The 14,527-nt window shown below is 38.9% G+C and overlaps 1 protein-coding gene across 1 annotated transcript; it reads left to right on the top strand.

The window, feature by feature from the left end:
- The first annotated feature begins 323 nt into the window (after positions 1-323).
- Positions 324-1,323, top strand: LOC120853557 (heterogeneous nuclear ribonucleoprotein A/B-like). The gene is given in 2 exon segments (XM_040227521.1): positions 324-791; positions 793-1,323. Coding segments are annotated over 2 exon segments (999 nt in total).
- Positions 1,324-14,527: the final 13,204 nt, after the last annotated feature.

The raw sequence follows: 14,527 nt of genomic DNA, 5'->3' as shown, positions 1-14,527 counted from the left end.
TCTCTAGTCTTTCAAGAAAATCTCTTCAAGAAAATTAGAGATACTAAGGGAACATTTCATGCAAAGATGGGCTCGATAAAGGACAGAAATGGTATGGACCTAACAGAAGCAGAAGATATTAAGAAAAGGTGGCAAGAATACACAGAAGAACTGTACAAAAAAGATCTTCATGACTCAGATAATCATGATGGTGTGATCTCTAATCTAGAGCCAGACATCCTAGAATGTGAAGTCAAGTGGTCCTTAGAAAGCATCACTATGAGGCGGTGGCACCGCGCAGCTGGGGTGAGCTTTGGAGTCGGAGCTGCGCGCCTTGGCCTAGCATGTCAGAAGCGGGTGAAGAGCAGCCCATGGAGATGATGGGAGCCACCGAGAACGGACATGAGGCTGCCCGCAAAGGCGAGTCACCGGCCGGCACTGGTACCGGCGTTGCGGCGGGCGCTGGAGGCGGGAGACTGGTGCCCCAGGTCGGCAACCAGAACGGTGCCGAGGGTGACCAGATCAACGCCAGCAAGAATGAGGAGGACGCGGGAAAAATGTTCGTTGGTGGCCTGAGCTGGGATACCAGCAAAAAGGATCTAAAAGATTATTTTACCAAATTTGGAGATGTCGTTGACTGTACAATAAAAATGGATCCCAACACTGGCCGGTCAAGAGGGTTTGGACTTATCCTTTTCAAAGATGCAGCCAGTGTGGAGAAGGTTCTAGACCAGAAGGAGCACAGGCTGGATGGCCATGTCATTGATCCCCAAAAAGCCATGGCCATGAAGAAAGACCCAGTAAAGAAAATTTTTTGTAGGGGGTCTGAATCCTGAAGCCATTGAGGAGAAGATAAGGGAGTACTTCGGCAAGTTTGGGGAGATTGAAGCCATTGAGCTTCCAATGGATCTAAAGTCGAACAAAAGACGAGGCTTTGTTTTCATTACCTTTAAAGAAGAAGAACCTGTGAAGAAAGTGCTGGAGAAAAAGTTCCACACCATCAGTGGAAGTAAGTGTGAAATCAAGGTGGCTCAGCCCAAAGAGGTTTATCAACAGCAGCAGTATGGCTCTGCGGGCCATGGGAATTGCAATCGAGGGAACCGAGGCAGTGGGGGCGGCGGTGGAAGTGGAGGTCAGAGTCAGAGTTGGAATCAGGGCTACAGCAGCTACTGGAACCAGGGCTACGGCTACCAGCAGGGCTACGGGCCCGGCTATGGCAGCTACAACTACTTGCCCTATGGCTATTACGGCTATGGCCCCAGCTACGACTACAGTCAAGGTAGTACAAACTACAGGAAGAGCCAGCGATGCAGTGGCCATCAGAATAACTACAAGCCATACTGAGGCTTCAGGAGGATGACTGACCACACTTGCTTTGTTTGGATATCGAGTGAACACAATTATGTACCAAATTTAACTTGGCAACCTTTCTATGTCCTGTCCCATGTGCATCTTATTTAAAATATCCCCCCTGGAAATCACTCTCCTGTTTAATATTTCCAAAGTTCTAGTTGTTTAGGCAGCGTATGGTTTCTCAAGAGGCCAGAGCAGCATTATGGGCTGATTTTTATTACTGGGTTACCCAGAACCAGATTGGAGGGTCTGCTTCCTGCTGCCATTCTGCAGCCTGGACCTGTGGACCCAGGTTGTAAAGAGTAAATTGTATCTTAGAAAACCAGTGTCACCTTTTTTTCACCTTTTAGTTTTATATTATTTGTGTCATACATTTCCTATCATGGAAGTGTTAATTTTACTGTACTTTTTGGTACCTTTTGGGAATCTAATGTATTGTAAGGTATTTTACAAGTGTCCTGATTTTGCCACGACCTGGATATTGAAGCTATCCAAGCTTTTGAAATAAAAATTTAACACCCCCCCCCCAAAAAAAAGAAAGCATCACTACGAACAAAGCTAGCGGAGGTAATGGAATTCCAGTGGAGTTGTTTCAAATCCTGAAAAATGATGCTGTGAACGTGCTGCACTCAATATCCAGCAAATTTGGAAAACTCAGCAGTGGCCACAGGACTGGAAAAGGTCAGTTTTCATTCCAATCCCAAAGAAAGGCAATGCCAAAGAATGCCAATTGCACTCATCTCACATGCTAGTAAAGTAATGCTCAAAATTCTCCAAGCCAGGCTTCAACAATACATGAACTGTGAATTTCCAGATGTTCAGGTTGGTTTTAGAAAAGGTGGAGGAACCAGAGATCAAATTTCCAACATCTGCTGGATCATGGAAAAAGCAAGAGAGTTCCAGAAAAACATCTATTTCTGCTTTCTTGACTATGCCAAAGCCTTTGACTGTGTGGGTCACAATAAACTGTGGAAAATTCTGAAAGAGATGGGAATACAAAACCACCTGACCTGCCCTTTGAGAAATCTGTATGCAGGTCAGGAAGCAACAGTTAGAACTGGAGATGGAACAACAGACTGGTTCCAAATAGGAAAAGGAGTATGTCAAGGCTGTATATTGTCACCCTGCTTATTTAATGTCTATGCAGAGTACATCATGAGAAACGCTGGTCTGGAAGAAACACAAGCTGGAATCAAGATTGCCAGGATAAATATCAATAACCTCAGATATGCAGATGACACCACCCTTATGGCAGAAAGTGAAGAGGAACTAAAAAGCCGCTTGATGAAAGTGAAAGTGGAGAGTGAAAAAGTTGGCTTAAAGCTCAACATTCAGAAAACGAAGATCATGGCATCTGGTCCCATCACTTCATGGGAAATAGATGGGGAAACAGTGGAAACTGTGTCAGACTTCATTTTGGGGGAGCTCCAAAATCACTGCAGATGGTGACTGCAGCCATGAAATTAAAAGACGCTTACTCCTTGGAAGGAAAGTTAAGACCAACCTAGATAGCATATTCAAAAGCAGAGACATTACTTTGCCGACTAGTCAAGGCTATGGTTTTTCCAGTGGTCATATATGGATGTGAGAGTTGGACTGTGAAGAAGGCTGAGCACCGAAGAATTGATGCTTTTGAATTGTGGTGTTGGAGAAGACTCTTGAGAGTCCCTTGGATTGCAAGGAGATCCAATCAGTCCATTCTGAAGGAGATCAGCCCTGGGATTTCCTTGGAGGGAATGATGCTGAAGTTGAAACTCCAGTACTTTGGCCACCTCATGTGAAGAGCTGACTCATTGGAAAAGACTCTGATGCTGGGAGGGATTGGGGGCAGGAGGAGAAGGGGACGACAGAGGATCAGATGGCTGGATGGCATCACAGACTCGATGGGCGTGAGTCTGAGTGAACTCCGGGAGTTGGTGATGGACAGGGAGGCCTGGCATGCTGGGATTCATGGGGTCGCAAAGATTCGGACACGACTGAGAGACTGAACTTAACTGATAGAGGCCTGAAAAGAGGAACTGGAGAGATTTTATATTTGTATTCCTATATGGGCCATAACAATTTTTATCAGTCACATAAAATGTGACATCAAGGAATGGAAATAGTTTCAAACAGCTAGTTATGGTTTTCACTTTAGGTTATATAGAATAATGGTTTATATAAACACCAGTCATTAGGAATAGAAAGTAAGCTAAATGTGTAATTTAAAATTTTCTAATAGTTACACTAAAAAAGTTAAAAAAAGATGAAATTAATATTGATAATAAATTTCATTTGATACAAAATTTCCCAAATGTAGTTCAACATGAAAACAATTTGATATGATAATTTACATTCTTTTTCCATATAGAGTCTTCAAAATCTAGTGTGTTTATTATACATACTGAAGATCTCAAGTAGAATGATAAATTTTTATCAGAAATATTAGATCTGTATTCAGGGTCCATAAAATTTACAGATGGAAAATGATTCATTAATCCAAGTTGTTTTAGGACTGCTAAAGTATTTGAATATCAGTTAAAATTTTTTTATTGATATATACCATTAATAAAATCAATATAAATAATATTCACATTTCTCAATACATAGGAGTCCTTTCTGAGTCATTGTCAATCCTGGTTGGTCATCAGATCCAGTGAAGAGGCAGGCTGCTTTGTGTTTTGGGACCCAGTCCTGGGTATTAAATATTTTTTTTTCCAAATAAATTTTTTATTTTGAATCAATTTAGATTTACAGAGAAGTTTCACAGCAAGTGTCCATATATCCCACACTCAGATTTTCCTATTATTAATATCTTATGTTGATAAGCTAATTTGTCATGATTAATGCACCAATATTGGTACATCATTATTAACTAAAGCCCATACTTTATTTTCTCATATGTCCTTTATTGTTCTAGAATCTAATGCAGGGTATCTCATTACATTTAGTCAGCAGGAGGTCTAAATTTACCTCTTAGCTGTGACATTTTCTCAGACTATCCTTGTTTTTGATGGCCTGAAGCTCATCTTCTGAGTATTATTGATCAGGAATTGTATAAAATACTTCAGTTAATATTCTTCAGATTTTTTCCTTCATAATTAGACTGGGACTATGGGGTTTTTTGAGAGGGAGATGGCATAGTAACATGTCATTCTCATTTCATCATATTAAGGTTATCGAATGTTTATTACTCTTAGTCTCAACTAATATTACTTGTGATATTCTATCATAGCTGATGTGCTATCAGTGTAACTTACTCTGGTTGTTGACCTTGATCACTTGGCTAAGATGTTATTTTTCAGGTATCTCTGTTATGAACTTATTATTTTTCCCCCTTTCCATACTGTACTCTTTCGAAGAAAGTCACTATGTGCAGCACACACTTCTGATATGGGAAATGATTCTGCCCCTCCTTCACAGTGTCTCTGCCTGTTACTTGAAATATCTCTGCAAGGAAAATTTTTTTCTTATCCCTTATCTATTCATTCATTAATAGACAAGGGAAATTTATTTATATCAGTAGAGATTCATAGATATTTATTTTAAGCCTTGGGTCATAATTCAATACTCTTTATTTTGCTGCTCAAATGTTTCCAACTTTGGTCATTGGGAGCTTTTAATTGTCTCCTGCATCCTTTTGACGTACTTCCATCTTATGTGTGTCTGTGTGTTTGGATAAAGTTTGAATATAAAGTTTTAAAATTTAAATTACTTAAAATTAAATTAGTCAAAATTACTTTGACTCCTTTCCCTTCTGTTAAATGCTTAGTTGCTACCTATGGCTACTCTATCTGTAAAGAAAACACCATGTTGGACAATAGATTCTAGAGTAAAACTGCCTAGGCTTAGCTCCTGGATATCTCACTTACTAGCTAACTAACGTTGTCTGAGTTGATTAACCATCTTGTCACTTACTTTACGGGCTTAGTAGGTGGTGCAGTGGTAAAGAACCTGCCTGCCAATGCAGCAGACATGGGACATGAGAGTTTGATCCCTGGGTTGGGAAGATCCCCGGGAGGAGGAAATAGTAACCCATGCCAATATTCTTGCCAGGGACAGAGCAGCCTGGTGGGCTCGACAGTCCATGAGGTTGCAAAGAGTCAGACATGACTGAGGGCACAAACACACACACGCATATACTTCCTATATGTATAAGACCACAATAATGGTACCTGCTTCTTTATGGAGTTGTCTTTTCAAATTAAATGATCTAATTCATGTAAAGTGCTTATAATAGAGCTATATACATACCTATACATTGTCAAAAAATCAATTATCTCTAAATTTGGCATTTTTTTCAAAATACTGTCTTTTTATTTTTTAAATGTTTATTTATTTTAATTGGAGGTTAATTACTTACAATATTGTATTGGTTTGCCATACATCAACATAAATCTGCCACAGGTATACACGTGTTCCCCATCCTGAACCACCTGCCGTCCTCCCTCCCTGTACCATCCCTTTGGGTCATCTCAGTGCACCAGCCCAAAGCATCCAGTATCATGCTTTGAACCTGGACTGGTGATTCATTTCATATATGACATTATACATATTTCAATGCATTCTCCCAAATCATCCCACCCTCTCCCTCTCCCACAGAGTCCAAAAGACTCTTCTATACATCTGTGTCTCTTTTGCTGTCTCACATACAGGGTTATCATTACCATCTTTCTAAATTCCATATATATGCGTTAGTATACTGTATTGGTGTTTTTCTTTCTGACTTACTTCACTCGGTATAATAGGCTCCAGTTTCATCCACCTCATTAGAACTGATTCAAATGTATTCTTTTTAATGGCTGAGTAATACTCCATTGTGTATATGTACCACAGCTCTCTTATCCATTCGTCTGCTAATGGACATCTAGGTTGCTTCCATGTCCTGGCTATTATAAACAATGCTGAGATGAACATTGGGGTACACATGTCTCTTTCAATTCTGGTTTCCTCGGTGTGTATGCCCAGCAGTGGGATTAACTGGGTCATAAGGCAGTTCTATTTCCAGTTTTTTAAGGAATCTCCACACTGTTCTCCATAGTGGCTGTACTAGTTTGCATTCCCACCAACAGTGTAAGAGGGTTCCCTTTTCTCCACACCCTCTCCAGCATTTGTTGCTTGTAGACTTTTGGATTGCTGCCATTCTGACTGGCATGAAATGGTACCTCATTGTGGTCTTGATTTGCATTTCTCTGATAATGAGTGAAGTTGAGCATCTTTTCATGTGTTTGTTAGCCATCTGTAGGTCTTCTTTGGAGAAATGTCTATTTAGTTCTTCGGCCCATTTTTCGATTGGGTAGTTTATTTTTTCTGGAATTGAGCTGCAGGAGTTGCTTGTATATTTTTGAGATTAGTTCTTTGTCAGTTGCTTCATTTGCTATTATTTTCTCCCATTCTGAATGCTGTATTTTCACCTTGCTTATAGTTTCCTTTGTTGTGCAGAAGCTTTTAATTTTAATTAGGTCCCACTTGCTTATTTTTGCTTTTATTTCCAATATGCTGGGAGGTGGGTCATAGAGGATCTTGCTGTGATTTATGTTGGAGAGTGTTTTGCCTATGTTCTCCTCTAGGAGTTTTATAGTTTCTGGTCTTATATTTAGATCTTTAATCCATTTTGAGTTTATTTTTGTGTGTGGTGTTAGAAAGTGTTCTAGTTTCATTCTTTTATAAGTAGTTAGTTGACCAGTTTTTCCAGAACCACTTGTTAAAGAGATTGTCTTTAATCTATTGTATATTCTTGCCTCCTTTGTCAAAGATAAGGTGTCCATAGGTGCGTGGATTTATCTCTGGGCTTTCTATTTTGTTCCATTGATCTATATTTCTGTCTTTGTGCCAGTACCATACTGTCTTGATGACTGTGGCTTTGTAGTAGAACCTGAAGTCAGGCAGGTTGATTCCTCCAGTTCCATTTTTCTTTCTCAAGATTGCTTTGGCTATTCGAGGTTTTTTGTATTTCCATACAAATTGTGAAATTATTTGTTCTAGCTCTGTGAAAATTACCGCCGTTAGCTTGATAGGGATTGCATTGAATCTGTAGATTGCTTTGGGTAGTATACTCATTTTCACTATATTGATTCTTCCAATCCATGAACATGGTATATTTCTCCATCTATTAATGTCCTCTTTGATTTCTTTCACCAGTGTTTTCTAGTTTTCTATATATAGGTCTTTAGTTTCTTTAGGTAGATATGTTCCTAAGTATTTTATTCTTTTCGTTGCAATAGTGAATGGAATTGTTTCCTTAATTTCTTCTTCTACTTTCTCATTATTAGTGTATAGGAATGCAAGGGATTTCTGTGTGTTGATTTTATATCCTGCAACTTTACTATATTCATTGATTAGCTCTGGTAATCTTCTGGTGGAGTCTTTAGGGTTTTCTATGTAGAGGATCATGTCATCTGCAAACAGTGAGAGTTTTACTTCTTCTTTTCCAATTTGGTTTCCTTTTATTTCTTTTTCTGCTCTGATTGTTGTGGCCAAAACTTCCAGAACTATGTTGAATAGTAGCAGTGAAAGTGGGCACCCTTGTCTTGTTCCTGATTTTAGGGGAAATGCTTTCAATTTTTCACCATTGAGGATGTTTTCTGTGGGTTTGTCATATATAGCTTTTATTATGTTGAGGTATGCTCCTTCTATTCCTGCTTTCTGGAGGATTTTTTTTTTTTATCATAAATGGATGTTGAATTTTGTCAAAGGCTTTCTCTGCATCTATTGAGATAATCATATGGCTTTTATTTTTCAATTTGTTACTGTTTACATTGATTGATTTGTGGATATTGAAGTATCCTTGCACCCCTGGGATAAAGCCCACTTGGTTATGGTGTCTGATCTTTTTAATGTGTTGTTGGATTCTGATTGCTAGAATTTTGTTGAGGATTTTTGCATCTATGTTCATCAGTGATATTGGCCTATAGTTTTCTTTTTTTTTTTTTTTTGTGGCATCTTTATTAGGTTTTGGTATTAGGGTGATGGTGGCCTCATAGAATGAGTTTGGACCTTTACTTTCCTCTGCAATTTTCTGGAAGAGTTTCAGTAGGATAGGTGTTAGTTGTTCTCTAAATTTTTGGTAGAATTTAGCTGTGAAGCCATCTGGACCTGGGCTTTTGTTTGCTGGAAGATTTCTGATTACAGTTTCAATTTCTGTGCTTGTGATGGGTCTGTTAAGGTTTTCTCTTTCTTCCTGGTTCAGTTTTGGAAAGTTGTACTTTTCTAAGAATTTGTCCATTTCTTCCACGTTGTCCATTTTATTGCTGATAGTAGTCTTTTAGATCCTTTGTATTTCTGTGTTGTCTGTTGTGATCTCCATTTTCATTTATAATTTTATTGATTTGATTTTCTCCCTTTGTTTCTTGATGAGTCTGGCTAATGGTTTGTCAATTTTATTTATCCTTTCAAAGAACCAGCTTTTGGCTTTATTGACTTTTGCTATGGTCTCTTTTGTTTCTTTTGCATTTATTTCCCCTCTAATTTTTAAGATTTCTTTCCTTCTACTAACCCTGGGGTTCTCCATTTCTTCCTTTTCTAGTTGCTTTAGGTGTAGAGTTAGGTTATTTATTTGACTTTTCTCTTGTTTCTTGAAGTATGCCTGTATTGCTATGAACTTTCCCCTTAGCACTGCTTTTATAGTGTCCCACAGGTTTTGGGTTGGTGTATTTTCATTTTCATTCGTTTCTATGTATCTTTTGATTTCTTTTTTGATTTCTTCTGTGATTTGTTGGTTATTCAGAAGCATGTTGTTCAGCCTCCATATGTTGGAATTTTTAATAGTTTTTCTCCTGTAATTGAGATCTAATCTTAATGCATTATGGTTAGAAAAGATGCTTGGAATGATTTCGATTTTTTTGAATTTATCAAGGCTAGATTTATGGCCCAGGATGTAATCTATCCTGGAGAAGGTTCTGTGAGCACTTGAGAAAAAGGTGAAATTCATTGTTTTGAAGTGAAATGTCCTATAGATATCAATTAGGTCTAACTGGTCTATTGTATCATTTAAAGTTTGTGTTTGTTAATTTTCTGTTAGTTGATCTATCCATAGGTGTGAGTGGGATATTAAAGTCTCCCACTATTATTGTGTTATTGTTAATTTCCCCTTTCATACTTGTTAGCATTTGTCTTACATATTGTGGTGCTCCTATGTTGGGTGCATGTATATTTATAATTGTTATATCTTCTTCTTGGATTGATCCTTTGATCATTATGTAGTGTCCTTCTTTGTCTCTTTTCACAGCCTTTGTTTTAAAGTCTATTTTATCGGATATGAGTATTGCTACTCCTGCTTTCTTTTGGTCTCTATTTGCATGGAAAATTTTTTTCCAGCCCTTCACTTTCAGTCTGTATGTGTCCCTTGTTTTGAGGTGGGTCTCTTGTAGACAACATATATAGGGGTCATGTTTCTGTATCCATTCAGCCAGTCTTTGTTTTTTGGTTGGGGCATTCAACCCATTTACGTTTAAGGTAATTATTAATAAGTATGATCATGTTGCCATTTACCTTATTGTTTTGGGTTCGGGTTTATACACCCTTTTTGGGTTTCCTGTCTAGAGAATATCCTTTAGCAATTGTTGGAGAGCTGGTTTGGTGGTGCTGAATTCTCTCAGCTTTTGCTTGTCTGTAAAGCTTTTGATTTCTCCTTCATATTTGAATGAGATACTTGCTGGTACAGTAATCTGAGCTGTAGGTTATTTTCTTTCATCACTTTAAGTATATCTTGCCATTCCCTCCTGGCCTGAAGAGTCTATTGAAAGATCAGCTGATATCCTTATGGGAATCCCCTCGTGTGTTATTTGTTGTTTTTCCCTTGCTGCTTTTAATATTTGTTCTTTTGTTTGATTTTTGTTAATTTGATTAATATGTGTCTTGGGGTGTTTCACCGTGGGTTTATCCTGTTTGGGACTCTCTGGGTTTCTTGACAATGGGTGATTGTTTCCTTCCCCATATTAGGGAAGTCTTCAACTATTATCTCCTCAAGGATTTTCTCATGGTCTTTCTTTTTGTCTTCTTCTGGGACTCCTATAATTCGAATGTTGGAGTGTTTCATATTGTCCTGGAGGTCTCTGAGATTGTCCTCACTTCTTTTAATTCGTTTTTCTTTTTTCCTCTCTGATTCATTTATTTCTACCATTCTATTTTCTATTTCACTAATCCTATCTTCTGCCTCCATTATTCTACTATTTGTTGCCTCCAGAGTGTTTCTGATCTCATTTATTGCATTATTCATTATATATTGACTCTTTTTATTTCTATTAGGTCATTGTTAAACCTTTCTTGCGTCTTCTCAATCCTTGTCTCCAGGCTATTTATCTGTGATTCCATTTTTATTTCAAGATTTTGGATCATTTTCACTATCATTATTTGGAATTCTTTATCCGGTAGATTCCCTATCTCTTCCTCTTTTGTTTGGTTTGGTGGGCATTTATCCTGTCCTTTTACCTGCTGGGTATTCCTCTGTCTCTTCATCTTGTTTATATTGCTACATTTGGGGTGTCCTTTCTGCATTCTGACAGTCTGTGGAGTTCTCTTTATTATGGAGTTTCCTCACTGTGGGTGGGAATTTGCCAGTGGATTGTCAAGGTTTCTTGGTTAGGAAATCTTGTGTCGGTGTTCTCTTGGGTGGAGCTGGATATCTTCTCTCTGGAGTGCAATGAAGTGTCCAGTAATCAGTTATGAGATGTCAATAGTTTTGGAGTGACTTTGGGCAGCCTGTATATTGAAGCTCAGGGCTGTGTTCCTGTGTTGCTGGAGAATTTGCATGGTATGTCTTGCTCTGGAACTTGTTGGCCCTTGGGTGATGCTTGGTTTCAGAGTAGGTATGGAGGCATATGATGAGCTCCTGTTGATTAATTTTCCCTGGAGTTAGGAGTTCTCTGGTGTTCTCAGGATTTGGACTTAAGCCTCCTGCTTCTGGTTTTCAGTCTTATTTTTACAGTAGTCTCAAGACTTCTCTTTCTATAATACTGTTGATAAAACATCTAGATTAAAGATGAAAAGTTTCTCCACATTGAGGGACACCCAGAGAGGTTCACAGAGTTACATCGAGAAGAGAAGGGGGGGAGGAGTTAGAAGTGACCTGAATGAGATGAGGTGAAATCAAAAGAGGAGAGCTCAAGCTAGCCAGTAATCACTTCCTTATGTGCACTCCATAATCTGGACTGCTCAGAGATGTTCACAGAGTTATACTGAGAAGAGGAGAGGGAGGAAGGAGACAGAGGTGACCAGGAGGATAAAAGAGGGTAATGAAAAGGAGAGAGACATATCCAGCCAGTAATCAGTTCCCTAAGTGTTCTCCACCGTCTGGAACACACAGAGATTCACAGAGTTAGCTAGAGAAGAGAAGGGGGAGGGAGGGGACAGAGGCGACCTGGTGGAGAAAAAGGAGAGTCCAAAGGAGGAGAGAGCAGTTAAGCCAGTAATCTCACTCTCAAGTAAAAATGGGTACTGAAGATTGGGTTTTTGAAGGTACAAAATTGATAACAAATAACAAAAAGCAAAGATTAAAAAACTAGAGTAGATGTTGGATTTTCAAAAGTACAATATTAAAGAAAAGAAGAAGAAAAAAGTCATAAGGTTTATTAATATATATATATGAAGTTTGCTTTAAAAATAGGGTCTTTTTAAAAAGTAATAGTAGGTTATAAAAATGAAAATTAAAGGAGAAATAGAGAACTTAAAAATTAAAAAATGTTAAAAAAAAAGAAGAAAAAGAAAAGAAGAAAAAACAAACAAAAAAGAATGTTCGTAAAAATAGTAAATATATATATAGGGCTTTCTCTGGTGTTGTTGTGGGCAGTGTGGGGTTAGTTCATTTTCAGATAGTTCCTTGGTCTGGCTTATATTTCTCAATATCTATAGGCCCCTTCCTATGTAGTTGGTACTAACGACAGGGTTTTAATCTATTGCACCTGTCACTTCCAAGGTGGTTCCCTCTGTTTTAGCTTCTTCTGTTTGCTGGTCTCTTCAGTGTCTAATTTCCACCCTGACACAAGGAAGGCGGTGGTGGACACTTTTTTTTAGGCTCACTTGTTCAGTCGCACTGTGGGGAGGGAGGGACGCTGCAAACAGCACCGGCGTGTGCTCACAGTGTCTCATCCACTCTGGGCCTGCCCCCGCTCACGATGCTCACAGCTCAGGCTCTAGGTTGCTCTGCCAGGAACCGTCTGAGGCCTGCCCTGGGTTTCATGCACCTCCTAGATCTAAGCCGCTCAGGCTCAGGCACTCAGGTAGTCCTCAGAGGTCAGACTCGGTTGGGCCTGCGTTTTGTGCCCTTCCCAGATCCGAGTAGCTCAGGTGTTTGGCGAGCACAGTCGCTGCGACTTATCACCTCTCCCATCCCTGCAGCTCAGTTTTTTGGGTGTACAACTGGTGCACCTTCTCAGGCGGATGATGACTGTCCAGAACCCCAAGAAGTCTTAGTTAGCAAAGAAGCCTGTTTGCAGTTTGGTAATTAATGTCTCTCTGGGGCTGCTATTGCCCTCTTCTGGCCCTTCTGGCTCTGGCTGCCTGTTACTGGAGGGGGATGGTCTGCAGCTGGCTAATTCTGTTCCGTCCTTTGTTCTCTGCACAGTCCTGGCAGTGTCTTATGTTAGAGCTTTTCATGTGGTAGCTATCCCACAGTCTGGTTTGCTAGCCCAAGTTAGTTCGCTCTGGTTCCACTCAGGGCATTAGGGCCTGAATCTTAAAAAGCAATGCAGCCAGTTCCTTCCTGCCCAGTCCCCGCTTGCTAGTGGCGGATGTAGGCACCTGCACTGCTTCTCTGCTGGGGAAGTTACCATTTGGTTCGTAATCTGTGGGTTTTAATTATTTATTTATTTTTCCTCCCTGTTATGTTGCCCTCTGTGCTTCCAAGGCTCGCCACAGACTTGGCAGTGAGAGTGTTTCCTGGTGTTTGGAAACTTCTCTCTTGTTAAGACTCCTTTCTCAGGACGGAGCTCCCTCCCTACCTCTTTTGTCTCTCTTTTTTTTTTTTTTTGTCTTTTATATTTTTTCCTACCTGTTTTTGAAGACAATGAGCTGCTTTTCTGGATGCCTGATGTCCTCTGCCGGCATTCAGAAGTTGGTTTGTGGAATTTACTCAGCGTTGAAATGTTCTTTTGATGAATTTGTGGGGGAGAAAATGGTCTCCCCATCCTATTCCTCCGCCATCTTATGACCGCCCCCTCTTTTCAGTTTTTAAAGTGATTATTAGGTATAGTCAACATGCTATCTGACAAATGTATTTAAATTAAATGATTTGATTAATATTATATGTGTACACGTGAAATTATCATCACAGTCAAGATCATAAACATATACATGAGATCTATAAGATTTCTTGTACTCCTATGTAATCCCTTGTCAATACTCTCATGCACTGTCACAAGGATATTGTACTGAATATGTATATCACAAAAAATTCTTTCTAAAAAGCAACTTGTACATTTTTTTTTTTTTGGTCCATTGGATCCATTTATACTGCATCTTTTTCTTCTAAAAGGACACATTTACTTTCCACCAGTATACATAATAAAATGGGCAAAAACAAAATAGTCTAACTCCAGTGATGGTGCAATGGAAATTGTATCCAGCTCCTGTCATGACTATAGTTCAGGGTTACAGAGTGTTTGTGAATTATGTTTCCACACATTAAAAAATGTGTGTCTTAATTCTGAATGTAGACCTTAGGCAATTATTAATCTTCAGGAGCAGAAAAGCTCAAGCCCAACCTTTTTATGTCACCTCATTATTTCTGTTCATAAATGAAAATTTAATTTCTTTTATGGGACTTAGTGCAGTCAACTGTTATATTATTAATTATAGAACTGCTGCTAATGCCTAGGAATGATATTTTAACAAGATTTAATCTCTTTTCCATGTTCTAGTGTCTTTCATAGTTATGTCTCTGTTTTTTTTCTTCCTGCTTTTATTCTGTTTGCAACCAAATACAGCAGTGCAAGCTGTAATTCCAAGTTGGTTGGTGTTTCAGAGGCAGTCATATCACTCATAATTCAGGCTCTGAATTTGTTCAGAAAAAAAGAAGGACAGGAAATACCACTTTATTTCAAATGTCAACTGTGGTCTTGAACCACATCTAAGTCTGGCTTTAAGATTTAGTCCCTTCACAATTGCTAAGAGCTGTCTTGTATACATGTATTTGAAAACTTTTCCTGAAACTTTTTCATTTGGAAATTGTTTTGTGTTTCACAATAATTTTGATTTTAGTCATGCTTTAAGGCTGCGTGTT

This window comes from Oryx dammah, unplaced genomic scaffold (genome assembly GCF_014754425.2).
Source record: "Oryx dammah isolate SB20612 unplaced genomic scaffold, SCBI_Odam_1.1 HiC_scaffold_2, whole genome shotgun sequence".
Lineage (NCBI taxonomy): Eukaryota > Metazoa > Chordata > Mammalia > Artiodactyla > Bovidae > Oryx > Oryx dammah.
Note: the sequence above shows the minus strand (reverse complement) of the source record. Positions and strands in the feature narration are given on the sequence as shown.